This window comes from Bison bison, unplaced genomic scaffold, assembly GCF_000754665.1.
Source record: "Bison bison bison isolate TAMUID 2011002044 unplaced genomic scaffold, Bison_UMD1.0 scf7180017851653, whole genome shotgun sequence".
Taxonomy (NCBI): domain Eukaryota; kingdom Metazoa; phylum Chordata; class Mammalia; order Artiodactyla; family Bovidae; genus Bison; species Bison bison.
This window is the reverse complement of record NW_011482226.1, coordinates 12,638-30,159: the sequence shown is the minus strand read 5'-3', so window position 1 is coordinate 30,159 and position 17,522 is coordinate 12,638. Positions and strand designations below refer to the sequence as shown.

The 17,522-nt window shown below is 35.9% G+C and overlaps 1 protein-coding gene and 1 pseudogene across 1 annotated transcript; one reads left to right on the top strand and one right to left on the bottom strand.

Annotated features, from left to right (window-relative positions):
* Positions 1-1,129: 1,129 nt before the first annotated feature.
* Positions 1,130-2,116, bottom strand: LOC104996802 (olfactory receptor 4F6-like). The gene has a single exon (XM_010851179.1). The coding sequence runs from the start codon at positions 2,114-2,116 to the stop codon at positions 1,130-1,132; it is 987 nt and encodes a 328-aa protein (XP_010849481.1).
* Positions 2,117-9,517: 7,401 nt separating this feature from the next.
* LOC104996797 lies at positions 9,518-13,831 on the top strand (annotated as a pseudogene).
* Positions 13,832-17,522: the final 3,691 nt, after the last annotated feature.

The following is a 17,522-nucleotide window of genomic DNA, read 5'->3' as shown; positions in this document are numbered from 1 at the left end:
TGAAGAAAGCTGAGCGCAAAGAATTGATCCTTTTGAACTGTGGTATTGGAGAAGACTCTTGAGACTCCCTTGAACTGCAAGGAGATCCAACCAGTCCATTCTAAAGGAGATCAGCCCTGGGTGTTCTTTGGAAGGACTGATGCTAAAGCTGAAACTCCAGTACTTTGGCCACCTCATGTGAAGAGTTGACTCAATGGAAAAGATGCTGATGCTGGGAGGGATTGGGGGCAGGAGGAAAAGGGGACAACAAAGGATGAGATGGCTGGATGGCATCACCGACTCAATGGACGTGAGTTTGAGTGAACTCCGGGAGTTGGTGATGGATAGGGAGGCTTGGCGTGCTGTGATTCATGGGGTCACAAAGAGTCGGACACGACTGAGCGACTGAACTGAACTGAGAGTTATATGAGTTACTAGGGAAAACAGCAAAAAATTTGGATAGAGTAGTTGTTGGATAATAATAATACCATCCAGGCTATAGTCAGATCAACACATTCTGATGTTTGATGGATATTCATCGATGGATTAAGTCACAGTTTCAAAAATTGTGAAGTACTGACATACATAAATTTTCCTGTCCTAAGTCAACTGGAGATGACTTGAGTCCATTTGAAATGAAACAAGCAAGGGATGCACATATTCAAACTCATAAAACATACTGTTTATGAGGTTCTCCTTCTTGTTTTCCTTCCCCGTATCTGTCAATCTCTATTACAGCATCTGATCCATTTTCTCTCTACTCCACCTCCCACTCGCTGTTTTTTGCCCCAGGTCATAAATACTCCTAGACACATATTTTTGTCTTTCAGAAGGAAGGATAAATTTAATTATTTATATCCAGCATTTAAATTGGAGAGTTATATATTTCATAATTTTCTGAAAATTTGCAGGTATTAGTTCTACATTATTGAATTAATAAAATTCAGTTGATTAATTGAATATGGGCAGTCTGATGCATAAGGCCATACTTTCAGCAGACACAAGTGTCTAATCATTGCTTTTCCAAAAATGTCCAAATACTTATTGGGGCTTTAATTTGGCTGACAAATCTTTATCTAGAGAGTTAACATGATGATTCAATGTAACAACATAACCAATGGTCTAGTCTAAATATTATAAAATGGTAACTTCAGAAAAAAACAGCCCCAAATTTGTATATAACCACTTGTATTTCATGAAGTTGTTTGAAATAAGCTGTGCTCCCATGAGTTACTAGTCTCCTCATTGCTGTCTTCATGTCCTTGTTCCTCAATGTATAAATGGCAGGATTCAGGATGGGTGTAACCAAAAAGTCTAAAATGGCAAGAAACTTATCCACTGTCACTGTGGGAAATGGCCACATGTAAACAAAGATGCAGGGTCCAAAGAACAAAACCACCACAGTGATGTGCGCTGAAAGAGTAGAGAGGGCCTTGCGCAAACCATCTGAAGAGCGTTTCCATACAGTGACCAGAATGAAAACATAGGAGATGATCAGCAAGAAGAAAGTGCCCATGGATATGAACCCACTGTTGGCAGTGACCATGAATTCCATTCTGTAGGAATCTATGCAAGCAAGTTTGATAAACCAAGGAAGGTCACAGTAAAAGCTGTCGATTTCATTAGGACCACAGAAAGGCAAATGGATCACAAAGGCTAACTGGACCACTGAGTGAATGAGGCCAATAGCCCAAGCACCACACAGAAGCAAAAGGCACACCCGTGGGCTCATGATGGTCAGGTAGTGCAGGGGCTTACATATGGCCACATAGCGGTCAAAGGCCATGGCAGTGAGCAGCACCATCTCAGATCCACCCAGCGTGTGAAGGACAAATATCTGGATGACACACCCCTGGAAGGATATGGTTTTGTGCCCAGAGTACAGGTCAGAGATCATCTTAGGCACTGTTAAGGTAGAAAGAAACAAATCAATAGATGAGAGGTTGGCTAGAAGGAAGTACATGGGGGAATGTAGATGAGGGTCAAAGGTCACTGCAAACACAACAAGGAGATTCCCCAGAACAATTGTGACATAAAACACTGTAGAGAAGGCAAGGAGGAAATGCTGCACTGGTCTAGAGGCAGAAAGTCCCAGAAAAACAAATTCAGACACTGAAGTGTCATTTCTTTCATACATTGGCTTTTTCTGATGATACCTAAAATCCAGAAACAAAATATCCAAAGAACTTATCAAATATTAATATTTAAAGAAACAGATTTAAGCGTTTATCAAATTCAATTTTATGAAGAAAAAAACTTCACTAACAGCCATTAATATGTTATGAAAATATCATGCATTAATTTATTTCTTCAAGTAACACAACTAACGAGTGTAACTCATATCCTAATGAGTAACTACTATATTCTAAGTCCAATGTCAAGTTCTGAGGTGAAACAGAAATTCTGACTTTTGAAGTTTTACAGGTTTGATCTAGATGGATAGATACAGATAGATCAACATTAAATAACTTTAAATACAGATACATCTCTGACAACTAATTTGAAGGAAATATCAGAGGGCTATGATAATGTGACACATCACCATCATGATTATTTAGGCTCTGCAAAATATGAGCTATCACTGAAATTAAGTAGAGTAGTCCAGACTTTGGAAATGCTGTGTGCAAAGGCCCTGAGACACAATTCGGGGGGACAAGAATATGAATGACTAAGATCAGGCTGGAGAAATAGGCCAAACAGGATGAAATATTTGATCCACAATAAGAATTTTGCTTTTTACCCTGAAAGCAGTAGAAAATCTGGGGGGATATTCAGCTCTAGCTGATAATATTTCTGTTTTCAGAGAGTTATAAAAACCTCAATGTAAACAATGGAAGGAGAGGGCCAGAATAAATGAGTAACCTCAAGAGACTATTGAAGAATCATATCACACCAGTGTGGACAGGGTGAATTATTCATTCAATGGTGTTGGCACAACAGATAAACTTGTAAATGCATAGATTATTGCCTCTCATCGTAAACTCAAGAAAGTTTCAAAATGATATTTAAACATCAAAAGGGTAACAAATCAAAAGAAAGAAAAATAATATTTAAACAAACATTTAACATCTAAAAGTCATTCTAAGAATATCTCATTAACAAATAAGGGAGGAAAAATAGTTGGCACTATCCATAATATTCAGTTCTTACTATACTTAGATATAGGTATATGTACAAAATTTGCATACATAGCTACATAGATATCTTATATGGATATATAAGCACTATAAAATAAAAATTAAAAACACACTGAAAAACAAGTTATAAAATATCAGAAAGATGACTAATATTTCTTTATGAAATTAGTTTCTCCAGATAGATTAAATAGAAAGTGTGGTATACCAAATTTACAATGAGAAAAACATATAAGACTACTGACACAGAAGAAATCCTAATAACTGATAGTCATATGAAAAGTTAAACTCTCACTCAAAGAAATGTAAATAAGATTGCATTGGGTGCTCTTCTGTATTAACAAATTTCAAAGGTTTAAAAAAATTGATGAAATCATGGGTGAAGCTATGAGGAAAAAGTCACATTCATACACTGATAAAGAGAAAAGAAATTCAATTTGTTTAGAAGGTACTTCAGAAATAGACACCTAAACTTCAAAATTTTCACTATTTATGACTAAGTCAAGTGAAAACATATACACTCTACTATATACAAAATAGATAAATAACAAAAGCTATTCTATAGCAGAGACAACTATATTTAATATCTTGTAATAATTTCTAATGGAAAAGAATCTGCCAAAGAATATATATGTATATATAGAGATATATATACGTATATATATATTAATGAATCACTTTGCTGTTTACCTAAAACATATAAAATAATTTATCAACTATACTTCAGTAAAAAAGAAAATTTTCTTAGTGTATTGAAACTAGATAAACAGTTAAGCTACAAGAGGCATCAATGATAAAAAAATTATTAAAAAATTTAGAAATAACATAAAAGTCTGCAATGGAGCATCTTCATAGTTAAATAAATATGAATTAAATATTCATAGTTCTTTCATCTTGGAAGTGTATTATTACTCATATATAGGAATAAAATTCATTGCTATGAAATATATGAATAACAGCCATTTAAAAACTGAGAAGTTCACAAGAAAGATATACAGGAAACTCATTTTTAAAACTTGTATGTCTAAGGAGAAAATAGAAAATGCATATCTTTAATTCTTATCACTAAATTGTTCCTCTCCAGGCTTATATGCATTTATTAGTTTGAGTCATAAGAGATTATTCTTTCAGTCAGTTCATATTTGATCAAATATCAATTTTATAGAGTTCAACCTAATACACATACTATTTCTTTTAGACATAATATTAAACAACTGTATCTTGAAACAAACCAAATTACTGATGCTTGTTCCACATCTGAATTAAATACCAGGAGTCCCCCACTTGCACAGCCACCACTAAGCTTTCCTCCAGGCCCCACACCAACAACCACGCTCTCTCTCATCACTCCTCCCTTGGCACTCCAAACCACGCCTGGGCTCTCCCCACCACCACGCCTGGGCTCTCCCGTGGACACAACTCTGCACTGCCTCAGTGGGAAAGCAGCTTAAGTCTGTTGGAGCCCCTTGAAACTGTTATAGCCAAGAAGAGACAAGTAGGCAGCCAGGCCAGTGAGGAAGGACATTGTGAGGGTAATGGTTGTGAAGTGGGTCTTGCAGCCAAAAGGAAACACTGCAGGGGTGCGGCCAGGAGGCCCTGATACAGGGGCAGTGGATGGAGGATTTTATAGCCAATAACTGGGAAAAAAATAGATATGGACAGAACAAGGGAGAATGAACAGGACAATCATCAGAGTTAACTGCAGTGGGTGTGACATTTCAAAGGGGCTATAATCAAATCTCTATCTAAAGGCTATGATCATGCAATATGTAGATTTTAAAATATACATTGTCTGGTGTACAAAACAATGTATATTTACTTTGTTTTCATATGTAAAAAATATTTAAAACTGTTTCAAAGACCAATAAAAGGTTAGTTTTTTAAAAAGTAGTAATTAAAAATTGTTGGTAGTAGTAAGAAAATTAGGTGATTATTTTTTCCTGTTTTTCTCTTTGTCAATGAATGGATAAAGCAAATGTGATACACACACACAGCACACAAACACCAACATAATATTCAACTTAAAAGAACAAAAATTTCCTGCCGTTTCCAAAAAGCACAACAGCAACTTGCAATTAAACAGAGAGAAAGTGAAATAAGCCAGTCACAGAAAGCAAAACACTGCATGCTATCGTACATGAGGCATCATACAATTCAGAAACATAGTTAAATTTGATGGTACATGAAAATTCAGGTACTGTTCTCATGAGTAATCATAAGGTTATCATCATCTAGATGTGAAGTCAAAAGTATTAGAGTAAGATATTTGGGTATGTATATTCATAGCCAAGTATTAATTCCTGTAAAAATCGTTACATGATGATCAATACTGTGTCTTAAATTGGTAAAATGCTGATGACAGTTTTTTATGCGTATTTAAATAATTGGAAATGGCAACCCACTCTGGTGTTCTTGCCTGGAGAATCCCAGGGACAGGGGAGCCTGGTAGGTTGCCATCTATGGGGTCTCACAGAGTCGGACTCGACTGAAGCGACTTAGCAGCAGCAGCAGCAGCAGCAAATAACTGGAAACAAGTAAAACAACCATCCAAATACTGGATTAAATCAAGAGCCTCTAATGGCAAAAACAGAATTCTTTTTATGAAATATGTTTGTACTTGAAAAAAGTTCCAAAACTGCACACCAAATATTACAAATAGTGAATCCTCAAAATAGGATACATGTGGCTTTCATCTCCTAAGACCTACATTTCTGTATTATTCAAATGGTCTAAAACAACCTGGTATTGGCTTTTGACTTAAAAATGAAATTTATTGTGAAAATACAGAATAAGAGTCCCAGATGTATAACCCTTCAAATTCAGATTGTAGTGATGGTGAAGTGAAGTGAAGTCGCTCAGTCATGTCCAACTCTTTGCAATCCCGTGGACTGTAGCCTACCAGGCTCCTCCATCCATGGGACTCTCCAGGCAAGAATACTGGAGTGGGTTGCCATTTTCTTCTCCAGGGGATCTTCCCGACCCAGGGATGGATCTCCCGCACTGCAGGCAGACACTTTATCCTCTGAGCCATGACGGTAGTACCACTTAATCAAGCATTTAAAAACTGAAATAAAGTTTTACAAGTGTGTCAACAACTGTTTACTCATAGAAAATCACAATAGCTCCTTAACAGAAAGTGTTGTCCATAAGAAATCAACGGCCAAGAAAAAAATCTTCTCTTTGTGGCAGTCTACTGCTAGGGCTGTAAAATTTATCTATCATTTAGTTGATTGATACTAGTAAGGAAAGAGATGAAAAGAGAGGAGACAGAAGACACAGGCACAGTAGTCAAAAGAAAAAGGAAAGAATAGAAGCAAGCAAGAAGGAATAGCATAACAATTAAAAAGGAAGCAGTCAGAACAGCATACCTTAGGAGTGGTTCCTGAGTCTTTTTTGCCTGCTCACCAATTACAAATTCTCAGTAACTTCTCTCAATACAATGTCTCAGCAAGGCACATAATGCAACAGCCTACAACCCATTTTCCCAGCCTCTGATCTCACAACTCCACCTCACAAATCACTTGAACTACTAAGACAATTGTTCTTTCATTGATATGAGGGTTACTCATACTTTTGTTCTGCCCTATAGTTTTCTCTACATTTGTCCCTTGGCTGATTAATTCTTGTTCTAAAATTTCTGTCAGTTATTACTCAGTGATACCCCTCTCTTTCCTCCAGTCTGCATGAGATATTCCTCCACCCTGCTATCATATCTTACTTGTGAAGTTCTCATGATAACTTGTTCATGACAGTATAATTTACAATTGACTAGTTTCTCTGTCTCCTCTGCAAAGGGTATGAGCTTCTTGAGAGCAGGGACGAAATCATGTGAATTTGGGAGAGAAGACAAGGGGTTGGATGTCTGTGGGCATGCATGTACATATACCTTGAAAATTGATAACAGTTTATTGGTAAACACACTGGTTTTTTTTATTATTCTCATTGAAAACTGATGCCAGTAGAATTAAAAAGCAATTTTCATTCTAGAAGTTGCCATGAAAAAAATGACAGGTCAAAGATGATTCACATCAAAACCAATTCCCAAGGTCCTTCCTAGTTTAAGTGAAATATAATCCAGATCTAAAAATTTCCCTGTAAATTCAGATACAATCCAGGCACATGAAGAGCTTCTTGCAATCTGAAAAGTAAAACTTCCCCTTGGAAAGACTGGCACTTGTATAGGTTCAACAAGTTCCAAAAAATGTATGTTGAATTGAAAACCAGAAATAGAGATTAGAGAGAGTGGGAGGCAAAGTGGTGGGGTGGAGAGGGGAGAATTTTTGAAATGTTGTAGCAGAGTTGCTATACTTTGCCCATAGAGGGAAAGCAGCTGGTAATTTTAACAGGCTATTCACTTAAATTATACTGTCCTCACTTACCTGACCTCACTTCCCGAAAAAAGGCCCCAGAAAACAATGTTTTCACTATAAATGAACCTCTTAAGAAGTGTTTCCCTCTTTGATCTCCGTGGTTAGTACTCCTTACAACTAGTCCAGCTCTAACAACACTTTTGGGTGGCCCTTTGATGACTCAGTGACCTGAGTCCCCAGGCCGTTTATTATGAGATTTCTACCTGAATTCCCATGCCATTAAGAGAAAAAAAAAATATTAGAAGCTTGATTTAAAAAGTAAATGTGAATAAAAGGAAGCTATGATTAATAAACTGTGACAGCAAAATATATTCAAGGAAACTTATCTCCTAATATTTTAATACCTACTGATCAATATCATTTAGACCAATACTAGTGAAAAAGGAATGCCTATTAACACACTCATTAGTAAAAATTATTTCAAATTCTAATGGAAACATATTCATGCAATATTCCTAGAAACCCTATCCCTGCTTTTACCTCATTGATATAATTACCAATCCCATTTTGGCCATGATAATATCTTAAAAACAGAAATAAATATGTTGGCAAAGGTCAGAATGCTAAAATCAAAATGAATATTCAAGTGAAAAAATATTCTGATCTCGAAGTTTATGAATTCATTCCCTAGCTATGCTGCTTATTTTTTAGATCAATGCCATGATGTATTAAAGAGAAGTTCACAAGTGTATTAAGCTTTGCACTTTTCTGAGTATAATACCTATACGATCTCATTTATTATGTCTAACCAAACAGTGAGATGGAAATCCCATATTCTTCCTCACCTGATGAGAAATAAGACTGTGACTTCACAGTTAAGGGGAAATACTTTGTGTACCTTGGCATTCAGCACTGTGATTTTTTTATTCATTAACTAACTCTAATACTAATACCGAATATCTCTAACTCTATAATACTGCTCAGAAAAGCAATGTGTACACACAGAAGATCAAATATCACCATTCTTATAAAATTTAACATTATTATAAGAGCTACATTTCAACATATTATACTAAAATTCTTTTTATTAAACTGCTATTATTCTCATTTTACAAAAATTTAGACTAATTTCTACATAACATTCAGCCTAGAAAGAAATGAACGAAATCTTAGTGTTAGAATTGTAGCATTCTCTTTTACATCAAAAATACACATTATCCAAGTATTTTTTTTTTAAATAAGCTAAAAAAAGTTGATAACTAAAATCTTAATTCATAGTGGAAAATAATATTTACTAGTTTATCTTTTTAGTGCTACATTTTATGTTATTAAGATAAATTAACATAATGTAAAATCAACCATTTGAGAGGTACAAACCAATGGCATTTAGGCATTCATTATATTGTGGGATCATCACTTTGACTTAGTCCCAGACTATTTTCATCCATATTGAAATGTGTATCTGATATGTGTCTGTGTCTGAATGGTATTCCTTTGTATGGATTACCACATTTGTCAATCCATTCATCAGTGGATGAACATGTGGATGAACACCTTTGCCCATTGTGAATAGTTCTAAATACTCATTATGAGATTTTAATACTTGTTTTTAATTCTTTGGGGTTATAGACTAGGAGCAGAATTGATGAGTTTTATGATAATTCTGTTTAACTTTGTGAGGAAGGGCAAAGTAAGAAGGTTATCACCCCACTAAAATGTATTTGTCATTTTCTCATGATTATACCAAAGTTAGGGGTTCAGGGGATGCACACCACAGGTGATCTGCCATTTTTTATACCAGAGAAGGGGATGGCACCCCACTCCAGTATTCTTGCCTGGAAAATCCCATGGATGGAGGAGCCTGGTAGGCTGCAGTCCATGGGGTTGCTAAGAGTCGGACACGACTGAGCGACTTCACTTTCACTTTTCACTTTCATGCATTGGAGAAGGACATGGCAACCCACTCCAGTGTTCTTGCCTGGAAAATCCCAGGGACAGGGGAGCCCGGTGGGCTACCGTCTATGGGGTCGCACAGAGTCAGACACGACTGAAGTGACTTAGCAGCATCAAGTGTCTATACCATCACCATGATTTATGTCTGCTGATGTTGACCTTGATCGTTTGCCTGAAATGTCAGGTTCCCTCACTGTAGATTTACTTTCCGTACTATCCACTCTGTATTTTGAGAAAAGTCACTATACTCAGCCCACGTTTAAGGAATGAGTAGCTATGCTCCCCTTGATTAGAATAGCGTGCTACGCAATTTATCTCTAATTCTCCTGCATACTTTGCTACCCCATGTACTAATTTATTCAATCATTTATATTAGTATGAAATCATGGATATTTATTTTATAATCTGGATTATAATCAAACACTGCTATTGGGAATATTTTCATTTGGCTCTGAAGCCTCTTTGATGTATAGCCACATCAAATTTTGTGAGTTTATGTATGTTTGAGCATTCTATTCTCTGGGACTAAAAGATGCTCCCAGATTATCTTGTATCTTAATTTCCTATTCCAACAATAGCCCCATCTCCAAAGATCCCTGATTCCATTTACGGATAATGGAATTAGAAATAAATGTGCTCATTGTTTCTAGAGTGCCATTGCATTTAGGCCCTCACAGAAGACATAGAAAATGCCTAAGACAATATATTCTTAATTATAGTTATCATAAAGAATTTCATTACACTAAAATCTCCTGTGCTTCACATATTCATTCATCCTCATGAATTCATGATCCCCTGACAAGCACCTAACTTTTCACTGTCTCCAGTGTGTCAAGATAGAAGACCCTCCTATGCCTGATCATCAGCTGAGTTGACTAGTGGTGGATTGACATCACTGACACTATCCACATAGTTAATGTCAAGTGTAATAATCCCACTCTTCTACTTCATTCTTTTCATGCCTGCTTTCCAAACCCTGCCATTCATTCCCAAAGTGCAAAGAGAACTCTAAAAATGTGAAGTTGCATAAATTTTCTCTAATTTCTCTTTATTTGTCTAAAACAGCCATTTGCATTGAATGAAGTATATTTAAGCATAATATTATTTTAAATTAGTTGAATTTAAAATATCCTCCCATACTCTATATCTCAAAGGAAAAAACTCCACCATACATGTATATATATATATATGTGTGTATGCATATATATATATATATATATATATAGAGAGAGAGAGAGAGAGAGAGAGATGTGCACATGTAAGTATGTAACTGCATAGAAAACAAACTGAAACCATAAGCACCAATATGTGAATAATTTTATTCTGATGAAAAAAATGTAACAGCCATGGGCAGATAGACACATGTTATCATATTTCCTTCTCAGATCACTAAAGTATTGGATTCTTGTCCTTAACTAAATCATATAATTTGTATAAATGAAAATAAAAGGTAAGCTTCCCTTAAAATATTTTGAAGAATATCGATAATATTGCCTTTGCGTACATGTACGCTCACTTGTGTCTGACTCTTTGTGACCCCGTGGTTTCTCTCTGGTAAGAAGATACACTCTATACTACATTTTGTAAACTTCTTAACTTATCCCTTGGTTCTCTTTCTCTGTCATATTTAAGACAATCTTTTAATGCTATATTTCCATGCACACTAATTAGAATGGTTTAGAATTTTTGCATAACTTTCAGAAATATCAAGGGTTTCTTCTCCAAGGTACATTTTGAAATTTCTGGACTCCCTATAGCATCAAAAAGAGTAACTCCTACAGAGTCTTACAGCTACAGAGGTGCCCTCTTTGAGGTAATATTCAGGTAGTCACAGAGCCACAATCATCAGGGTCTACAGTTTTCTTTAAGTTAAGGAAAACTGTGTTCTGGATACAGATATATAACTGTAATTAATAGAAATTTCTAAATATTTAGAAAAGTGATGGTTATTAATTTAACTCTGGAAAGAATCTGATAGAGATTATGGAGAGAAATCTCTCAAAGCCTATAATAATTAATAGTTACCCTGGAAATGGAATTATACTCTTGGAACTGAACAGGAGAGAAAGAATGACAACATAGATGAAGGCCTGGCATCAGAGAACATTCAGATTACACTTTAGTCATGCTATTTCTCACTCTGAAACTCCAATAGATTGCACTGAGAGCCAAACTCAGAATAGTAAGAATATTTAACTTATTTCATTTAGTTATTGTGAAGATTATTTTAGACAATGTAGGTGAAAATTTCTATCATATGAGAGGTATTCAGAGAGAGAGTGACAGGGAGATATAAAGAAACAAGGATGTTTAGTTTTCCCATGGCCCTAAAATTAGCAGTTCAAAGAATAAAATGAATTTTTTTTCAATTCTTATTTTTAATTTTCCTAACTTTTGATTATTTTGTGAGTTCTGCTCTAACTCATTTGATTTTACAGCTATACTCTTAGAATATTTAGGCTTACTTCTTTTACTTAGAGTTAAAAATTACATACTTATTTTATATAATTATTTTAACAGTATTATTAATATAGTTTTATATAGCAGCAATATGTTGCCCTTTCTAATTTAACTAAAATAACATTGACAGCCTATTAAGCTAGTATTAGGTGAAAAAGCAGGCATATGCTTTTATTCTTTGATATAACATACACCACCTACAATCTATTTCTTTTTCACTGAAGTGCGCAAAAGTGATCACAGTTCATAGTAAGAAAATATTCAATAAATTTCTGTTTACCACACTGGAAAAAATTAAAAGCCCCTCCTACATCTATAGCTTTCTAATTCTATTTTTATTTTTATCCTTGGTACCTGATAACTCTGTGGATTTAAACAAAAACAGTCTCATCAATAGCTTCAGTTACAGACAACAGGGAGGGTAAACCCAGACTAAACCTCAGGTCCACAGCACTGAATTGATCATAATTCTTGATTCATAGTATATTCAACATCTTTTTCAATGGTGATTTTGAATTTTTATGCTTGTTTATTCAATAATAAATCTATATCTATAAAAACATGACTAATATATGACCTAAACAGTTAATAATATAGCTGATAATGTGTGCATACTCTTCCTTATCCTTAGCCTCCCACAGTTAGAATTACTTACATCATTTTTAATAGTTATATATAGAAGTTCCTACAAAATACAGCATTTTTATATTGCTGTTTACTTTACAAAAATTTTGCTAACTTCTTTTTTCTTCATTATGGTGTATCAAAAAGCTATATATCTGTCATTTTATATAGTTGTATCTTATATGCTATGATTCTGAATAATATTTCATTGTCCTGTTTATATGCATAATTATAAATATCTCTATATGTGCAGTTGTAAGAATTTATCTCAAGCATACACATAGGACTGAAATTGCTGGACCATAGGATGTGTGAGTATTGAGCTTTATTAGAAAAGCACAAATTTTTTTCCAAAGTGATTATGTAAGAATAAGCTTCCATCACCAATAAATAAGAAACTTGCTTGATTCAGAAAAAAATATTTTTATGTCTTTTCTTCAGATAAAATTAGAATAAACTGAATAAATGGAAGAAATAACCAATTTGTGGTGTCTGAATTTATTTTTCTTGGGCTGTGTGACTCATGACAACTTTAGGCCTTCCTCCTAGAGATATTTTCTTCACTTTATTTAATCACCATTTTGGGCAACATCTTCTTGTTTTCCTAATTACTGCTGACCTTCATCTCTACTCCTCAATGTACTTCCTGTTAGTCAAGGTTTTTTTTCATTGATTTATGGCTTTCAACAGTAACTACTCCTAAACTGACCTCAAACTTTCTCAAAGGAAACAAGACCATCTCCTTTAGAGCATGCATGTGTCACATTGTTTTTGTTCCTCTTTTTTTTTGGCGGGGGTGGGAGGGGGTTGCTGCTTGTGTCTATGGCCTATGACCGTTATGTGGCCATCTGAAAGCCACTCCAGTACTCTAGCATCATGAACACACAAATGTGCATTCAGCTAGTGATGACACCATGGATCATTGGCTTTGTGCATTCAATAAGCCAACTAGCTATAATTATACAATTGCCTTTCTGTGGACCCAGAGAATTAGATAGTTTTTTCTATAATATTTGGTGATCAAGCTAGCTTGCATGGGCACTGATATTCTTGAAATGTTGATAAATGCTGACAGTGGGGTACTTGGCCACCATCTGCTCCATTCTTTGCTGATCTTTTACTCTTCTATTCTGCTTACTGTCTGCATCAATCAATGCACAGGGCATCCAAGGCTGTCTCCACTTGCACTACCCACATCACGGTGGTTGTGTTATTTTTGGGCCTTGCATCTTCATCTATCTGTTTCCACTCAGCACTACTTGGGTGGGCAAGTTCCTTGCTGTACTTTATGAGATCATCATATCACTACTAAATCCAATCATTTATACTTTCAGAAATAAAGAGATTAGAAATGCCATTAAGAGAGTATGACAGACTGTGGATTTCTGTTGGTATTTCATCATCTCAAATTATCAGAATGTTTTCTGTGAGTTCTTTAGTCACACCTATTCTGTTACTTAAGACTGGGAAGAGTTCCCCAATGCACATATGGAAATCATGTATATCTCTTGATGACAGTTTTGTGTCAATTCTTTAGTATTCCAGAATTGTCAAAATGAGTTTTTGTTTGGGAAGTTTGGCCAGTCTTTATAAGTATTATTTTTATTGTTCTCAAGAATGACTTTAAATTAATAAGAATTTTAACATTAATTACTACTCTTCTTTGGTTACTTCAACACTGACACCATATCTGAAAATTTTTTACTATTCTATGCATTTCTTTTAGTAGAGCATTTCACATAGACTTCTCTAAAGTTTTCTTTAATAAGTTAGTGCATTATATTGCTATATTTATCTATACAAAATGATAAATTAGTCTATCAATTAGTTAACATTCTATTACCTTCTGTAGACATATCTACAAAAGTAATCATTAAGTATTCCTAATCATATTCAGAAAGAAAGTTGAATCATAATCATAATCTGGAGAGAGACTTGTTCCCTCAATATCATGTTTTAGTCATATGCAAAAATGTAATTTCTTTAAAAGATACATATTAAACACAAAGATGTCTATATTAACAACCTTTGGAGAATTTGTTTTCCCTTCCTATTCATAAATGGGTTAGGCAGTTCATCATACAGGTAGGTCAAAATGTAGCTCTGGAATCAGCAATCCTTTAATTCACTGAAGTGTTCAAATAGCCTGTAAGAACTAGATTACGTTTAAAGTTTGCAAATTATTCATTACTACATTAAACAAAACAAAACTTTTCTTCAGAAATCTTCCTCAAAATGTTATACAAGTTTACATCCATTTATATAAAATCCATGGATCTAGACATACTACCAATTCCATATTACTTTCTAAAGATGACATAGTCCTGTGTAGTTTGTAACATTTCCAATAAAGAATCTCAGGAATAAATCTTAAAAAAAATAACTGCTATTTTCATATGTGTATGTATATATGCACATATATTCTGATATTCTTATTCTTTTACATATTTGTATTCACTTTGGATAATATCTATTGATTTGTCTTGAATCCATTGATTTTTTTTCTGCTGCTGTGTCCAGTCCATTTCTCAGTTCAGTTCAGTTCAGTCATTCAGTTGTATCTGACTCTTTGCGACCCCATGAATCGCAACATGCCAGGCCGCCCTGTCCATCACCAACTCCCGAAGTTCACTCAGACTCACGTCCATCAAGTCAGTGATGCCATCCAGCCATCTCATCCTCTGTCGTCCCCTTCTCCTCCTGCCCCCAATCCCTCCCAGCATCAGAGTCTATTCCAATGAGTCAACTCTTTGCATGAGGTGGCCAAAGTACTGGAGTTTCAGCTTTAGCACCATTCCTTCCAAAGAAACCCCAGGGCTGATCTCCTTCAGAATGGACTGGTTGGATCTCCTTGCAGTCCATGGGACTCTCAAGAGTCTTCTCCAACACCACAGTTCAAAAGCATCAATTCTTTGGCGCTCAGCTTTCTTCACAGTCCAACTCTCACATCCATACATGACCACAGGAAAAACCATAGCCTTGACTAGATGAACCTTTGTTGGCAAAGTAATGTCTCTGCTTTTGAATATGCTATCTAGGTTGGTCATAACTTTCCTTTTTTTTTCATTATTTTTTTTTACTTGTTCTTTTTTTTTAATTTTATTTTATTTTTAAACTTTACATAATTGTATTAGTTTTGCCAAATATCAAAATGAATCCGTCACAGGCATACATGTGTTCCCCATCCTGTACCCTCCTCCCTCCTCCCTCCCCATACCCTCCCTCTGGGTCATCCCAGTGCACCAGCCCCAAGCATCCAGTATCCTGCATCCAACCTGGACTGGCTGCAGTCACCATCTGCAGTGATTTTTGAGCCCCAAAAATAAAATGTGACACTGTTTCCACTGTTTCCCCATCTATTTCCCGTGAAGTGATGGGACTGGATGCCATGATCTTCGTTATCTGAATGTTGAGCTTTAAGCCAACTTTTTCATTCTCCACTTTCACTTCCATCAAGAGGTTTTTTAGTTCCTCTTCACTTTCTGCCATAAGAGTCGTGTCATCTCATATCTGAGGTTATTGACATTTCTCCCAGCAATCTTGATTCCAACTTGTGTTTCTTCCAGTCCAGCGTTTCTCATGATGTACTCTGCATATAAGTTAAATAAGCAGGGTGACAATATACAGCCTTCACATACTCCTTTTCCTATTTGGAAACAGTCTGTTGTTCCATGTCCAGTTCTAACTGTTGCTTCCTAACCTGCATACAGATTTCTCAAGAGGCAGGTCAAGTGGTCTGGTATTCCCATCTCTTTCAGAATTTACCACAGTTTATTGTGATCTACACAGTCAAAGGCTTTGGCATAGTCAGTAAAGCAGAACTAGATGTAAAAGAGTCAGAAATGCAGTACTTGGATGCAGTCTCAAAAATGACAGAATGATCTCTGTTCATTTCCAAGGCAAACCATTCAATATCACAGTAATCCAAGTCTATGCTCAAACCAGTAATGCTGAAGAAGCTAAAGTTGAATAGTTCTGTGAAAACCTACAAGACCTTTTAGAACTAAAACCCAAAAAAGATGTCTTTTTCATTATAGGGGACTGGAATGCAAAAGTAGGAAGTCAAGAAACACCTGGAGTAACAGGCAAATTTGGCCTTGGAATACAGAATGAAGCAGGCAAAGACTAATAGAGTTTTGCCAAGAAAATGCACTGGTCATAGTAAACACCCTCTTCCAACAACACAAGAGAAGACGCTACACATGGACATCACAAGATGGTCAACACTGAAATCAGATTGATTATATTCTTTGCAGCCAAAGATGGAGAAGCTCTATACAGTCAACAAAACCAAGAACAGGAGCTGACTGTGGCTCAGATCATGAACTCCTTATTACCAAATTCAGACAGAAATTGAAGAAAGTAGGGAAAACCACTAGACCATTCAGGTATGACCTAAATCAAATCCCTTATGATTATACAGTGGAAGTGAGAAATAGATTTAAGGGACTAGATTTGATAGACAGAGTGCCTGATGAACTATGGAATGAGGTTCGTGACATTGTACGGGAGACAGGGATCAAGACCATCCCCATGGAAAAGAAATGCAAAAAAGCAAAACAGCTGCCTGGGAAGGCCTTACAAATAGCTGTGAAAAGAAGAGAAGCGAAAAGCAAGGGCGAAAAGGAAAGATATAAGCATCTGAATACAGCGTTCCAAAGAATAGCAATAAGAAATAAGAAAGCCTCCTCAGCGATCAATGCCAAGAAATAGAGGAAAACAAGAGAATGGGAAAGACTAGAGATCTCTTCAAGAAAATTAGAGATACCAAGGGAACATTTGGAGAAGGCGATGGCAGCCCACTTCAGTACTCTTGCCTGGAAAATCCCGTGGATGGAGGAGCCCAGTAGGCTGCAGCCCATGGGGTCGCTCAGAGTCGGACAGGACTGAGCTACTTCACTTTCACTGTTCACCTTCATGCATTGGAGAAGGAAATGGCAATCCACTCCAGTATTCTTGCCTGGAGAATCCCAGGGACAGGGGAGCCTGGTGGGCTGCCGTCTATGGGGTCTCACAGAGTCGGACACGACTGAAGCGACTTAGCAGTAGCAGTAGAAGGGAA

Bases quoted from the DNA above. Each gene is read 5' to 3' on its own strand.
- LOC104996802 (XM_010851179.1), bottom strand. From the start codon at position 2,116: ATGTATGAAAGAAATGACACTTCAGTGTCTGAATTTGTTTTTCTGGGA.